General features: G+C 30.7%; 1 protein-coding gene across 1 annotated transcript; it reads right to left on the bottom strand.

The window, feature by feature from the left end:
- Positions 1–3,265: 3,265 nt before the first annotated feature.
- Positions 3,266–4,825, bottom strand: LOC141680431 (uncharacterized). The gene is made up of 7 exons (XM_074486659.1): positions 4,754–4,825; positions 4,298–4,586; positions 4,084–4,180; positions 3,855–3,976; positions 3,694–3,775; positions 3,454–3,586; positions 3,266–3,367 (listed from the first exon to the last, which is right to left on the bottom strand). The coding sequence occupies exons 1-7, from the start codon at positions 4,823–4,825 to the stop codon at positions 3,266–3,268; spliced, it is 897 nt and encodes a 298-aa protein (XP_074342760.1).
- Between the last annotated feature and the right edge of the window lie 247 nt (positions 4,826–5,072).

Here is a 5,072-nt window from a genome sequence, read left to right as displayed (position 1 = left end):
ACTTCTTAATATTTATTAACTTATAGCGATTTATTTTTTAGCAAAGACAGTTGTTGCAGATTTTAATCTATTACCAAAAAATATGCAGTGTAAAATAAAGACCAAATAAATGGATTATTAAATCTTGAAATCTTAACGAAAAACTTCCATTACTCAAAGAATCCGAAACAAAATATGAAATTTTAACAATATTTAAAGGAATTAAGTTTGAGAAGCAAATCAAAGAAATCTTCTTAATGGGAAAGCAAATAGAACTTATTACGAACTAAAGATAGTTCCATCTAATTCAAACAAATTATACAATGTTGACAAATCCGACGAAGATTTCATCATCCTCTTTCACTTTTCCTGTTTACAAAAAATTGTAGCATATTTTAGAAAACTCCATTATCAACTATGAACAATAAAACATTATAAAAAACAGGCATCATACCATTTTTATTTTCTTCGAAGTGGAGTGAACAGAGCTGGGAGTTTCAGAATGATTTAATAGATCAACTATATTCTAAGTAGATGCTTGTGACAGACCATACCAGAAAAGTTTCACACCTCTTTTGGATAGTTAATACCTGTCAAAGTACAGTTGATGTTAAAGAATGGAATGATATACAATTGTCAGTACTCTTAATCCACTGGGAAGATTTCTGATCTACTGGAGCTAGTCAATGACAAAATGTTCGAGAGGAAGGATTTTATGTTTCTTACCTACAGAGGATCTGGGAAGTTTGACACTATCATTTTTGATAGTTCAAAAATTGAAAAATTACATGTCAGATGTTCATCAAGAAATGCTAATACTTTAAGTACTGCATATCATTTAATTTGTCTAGTAATTAGGATACCAAATATTAGTCATATAATATTCTTGTTAAAATGTTAAGACTTATTGAAGCAATGCACTCATTCGCTAATAATGGAGAAGCTATTTATGAAAATATTCATCTTAATATATTTTCTTAATTGTCTGCAGATGTTAATGAAGAGCTTGAAGGTGGAATTGCAGAAATAGAACAGATTGTTGACATGAATATTAAAGAAGAGGCTGATGATGCTGCAGAAATTCCTGAAGCAGGAATGCAGGAAGAAGAAGAAATCTTTGATATAGATATTGAAGGAGCAGTAGAAGATGTTGTAGAAGAGGGTGTAATTAATGAGGAAAATGATCAAGTATTGGCGATGCAGTTCATCGCAACGCTGACAACTTCAAATGTGAACAACACATGTCATGGAGTGGTATTGTTACACTAATTCTTCAATTCACCTACAATATTTTCACAAATACAATATAAAGTTCATTTATGTTGTGGCTAAATAATTCAAAAATGATATTTTTTGCAGTATATCCCAACAGCTATACAACCAAATGGTAGGAGATGGATAAATGGTGAAAATGTAACCTTGAGGAGGGGGCTTCTAACATGGAATGTTAAGGTAGTGTGTTTCACTGGATTGCCTCGATTCTTTGCTGGATGGAAACAATTTACAATAGATAATGAGCTGGAAAAAGATGATACATTGGTTTTTACTTTTCATCAAGAAGACTTAATATTCGATATAGTTATCGAATAATGTGTAATCTCTATTAAATTAGAAAGTAGATGAATGTGATCGAGTACTTTGTGTCTGAAAGATGATGTATTAATCTTATGGATTTTATTTGTTTAAATTTGGATTACGCATCTAAATTTTATTGTCTCCCGTGTCGTTCAAATTAAATTTCTATTGAGTTCATGTAGTAAATAAAATATTTATTCATAACTCTGGAGAAACTATAGCGTTAAAATGTTATCATCGAAAAGTTTGATTGAGTACTTGTGGAGTATAAATAATTGGTCAATCTTTTATATCTTAAGTTTAATAATTTGTACAACGGATAGAATTAAAGAAAACTAAAAACAGGAATCTAAGTACCGGATTACATAGATAAATATATGAAGCAATCATTAATAATGATATAAAGTATTGGAGGAAATTATTATAGAAATTCTGAAAATTGAGAGAAACTGGATCATAGTACGTACAACTTGTCCAATCTGCAAAATTCATTTGCATTAATTCTGGAAAACAAAGTTATGAAAGATAGAATATGATGATCACAACTTGATAATGGTCATTATTTAAAATAAAATTCAGAAATGCTAAACACCAATCCAATCCAGCTTTCGTACATAACATCAAGCAAAATAATTGAGTGATAAACTGTTGTATTACCTCTCCTGCAAATTTTATCAAATTAAAAATTCTTAGAATATGACCAAAACAACATAAAAAACTTATAGAATATATTTATACCAATCAATTCATATCAAATTGTAATATAACTCAGACTTCCGTCAAGAACCAAAACCAATAATTAATCCTTTAAATTTAACGTAGAAAAACAACTTATCTTACAACTTATGAGGATAATTAATGAACGGACTGTAAGTGATTTAATCCAAAAAAACAAAATACAATGCATAAATGTATCTTACCTTTTTAATTTTTTTGGTAACTGATTTTACAGAGCTTGGAGTATGATCAATGACATCAAGATCGACAGACTAACACAAAAACAATTACGCTTTATAAAGATTTGTTAGAAGACTAAAAGTTATAAAATTATAATGGTTCGAGTATTATAACATATAAAAACCAAACTTACATTAACAGAAAAGTTGATGGAGGAAGATTCTGATATATGTGCAGATTCATATGGACTTGGTAATTACCCTTGCATAATTCTGGTTGCCCCTAAAAGGTAGAACAAATTAGAGTTATATCAAAAATTTATTATGCTTTACTCTGTATTAAAGTCAACTTTCAATACTTATGACATAATTCCTTATAAATTCAGGTTTCATATCATGGTCCTTGCCGAAGATGATACATGTTCATGTAATGTTATGTTCATGGACCGAGCTGCTAGAAGAATTGTTGGCACAAGTGCAGCAAAATCGTATAATGATTTTGAGAAGGTATAAATTCATTGCAACAAAGCAGATCCAATGTAATATTTTAAATTATCAATTAAAGTGTTTAATAATTATTACATTGTCTCAGGCTCCTAAGAAGGCCTTCCTCAGGTACTTAAAGATTTGGTTGGAAAGGAAGCCACTGTCATTATTCAGTTGAACAAAGCAAATGTAACTGAGCATAGTACCATATTTGATGCAAATGACATATTTGACACGACTATGCAGAGTCCAAGTCCATCTGAATCTGCACATATATCAGAATCTTCCTCCATCAACTTTTCTGTTAATCTAAGTTTGGTTTTTATATGTTATAATACTCGAACCATTTGTTGACATTTGTTACAACTGTAAAACCACCATGCTACATCCTCATCCACCTTAACAACTGAGAACGTGGTGTATATCCTTTTCTGTTTGAAGTGAAAAAAGTTCAGATTTAAAAATAAATCATATTCAATATGGTTGTGTTGTGCAAATTTTATAAAGGTTATAAAACCTTCAAGTCATCATATGTCAGCTTTTCATTGAGATCCTTTAACTTCATTCTTTCCATAAAGGTTTGAACAAATTCAGATTTTGCCGCCTTAAGATATTTTTCTCTCTTTGACAAATATCCCTCCTCCTTCAACCTACAAAGGTAAACATTGATGTTTATTAACTCAGCCTCCTATCAACTGTTGTTAAACATGCAAATGTGCTGTAATTATGTAATTATTATAATTCTTAGTCATAGTACCTCATTCTCATATCAGTCACAGATTCATCATCTAGGTTGAGGTACAATTTTGAAGATGGCAAAGTACCAATCTGCACAGTATCTAAATCAAAGCAATATAGTTCAGGAAATTGTTGTATAATGTCAAGGTCATTTATACTAAGTAGTTAAAGAGAACTTACTCATGAAAGTTGTAACTTTTGTGCTCGTTATTATTGCAATGACTGGAGACTGCAATTCCTTGGTATAAATGTTATTGGCCAACACAGCAAGATCTCCCCAAACACTGACTTTATGCTGATTACTATATTGAAAAATGAACATATATTTCAGGATATAAAACTTCCACATTAGAGGCGGACTCAGAAAATAATTAAAATTACAGGATAAATATTAAAACATTCGACAAACCTGGAATCACAAATCCTGAATTTGACAATGTCTCGCATGCCAAATTTTGTGTCAAGTTTCGTTAGAGGTTCAAAATCCTCAATAACTCCAATTATATCTAAATTAAACAGAGCAATATATTTAATTTAGTGAAAGATAAAATGCAGTGAAATATTAAGGTACGCATTTTAAAAAACTAATAATCTGAACTAAAAGAGTATTATATTAAGGTCACCTATAGCAAATTCAGGCTGTTGTTGTGGCTGATATTTGCTGGCCTCAACAAAAATATCACCTAAATCCAGAAATTCGAATTTGTAGGCAGGAATCATGCCATCGTCTTCAACAGTGGTGACCATAGTATATTGTGAAAATCTGATGCAGATATCAGCTTGTACAGGCTTCAGATTATCGATAGCATCTTTCACAGAAAATTGGTTAAAAACATAAACGCCTACTTCAATCACCGGAGTTTTGAATCCATTCCAAATATTGGGATAAGCAAATGCATGGACGTGATTATTCTAAAACAGAAAAGGATGATACATTTGTATACAAAAGAAGGTAGGATTTTACGTAATACCATAATAAAATTTTAGAACATAAGACTTACATCATCATCAAGCAGAATGACATTATATCCTTTGACTGATCCATTCTCAGAGCTAACGCTGGTCTACATCCTAGTTACTCTAGCCTTAACCTTCCAATTGGTAGTCGATTGATCAAGGTCTTTAATAAGATTGAATACTGCAGACTCCATTGAAGCTTTTGTTCAAGTCAATTAATCTTCCAATTGGTAGTCGATGATGTTTTTAGAGAGAACAAATTGAGAGGAAACCTAAAGTTTTATTTTTAGTGTCAAAGTATGTTTGATGTTTATCTCAAGGCATGAAATTTAAATGCATTTGCAAATGATATATGCAACTTGATAGGTTATGATTACTATTCAAACTGGTAAATTGATGCTAATTGATACTCTATTTTAACTGTATGATAAAGACTGCCAA

This window comes from Apium graveolens, chromosome 8 (genome assembly GCF_009905375.1).
Source record: "Apium graveolens cultivar Ventura chromosome 8, ASM990537v1, whole genome shotgun sequence".
Classification (NCBI taxonomy): Eukaryota; Viridiplantae; Streptophyta; class Magnoliopsida; order Apiales; family Apiaceae; genus Apium; species Apium graveolens.
This window is presented reverse-complemented; position numbering and strand designations above follow the sequence as displayed.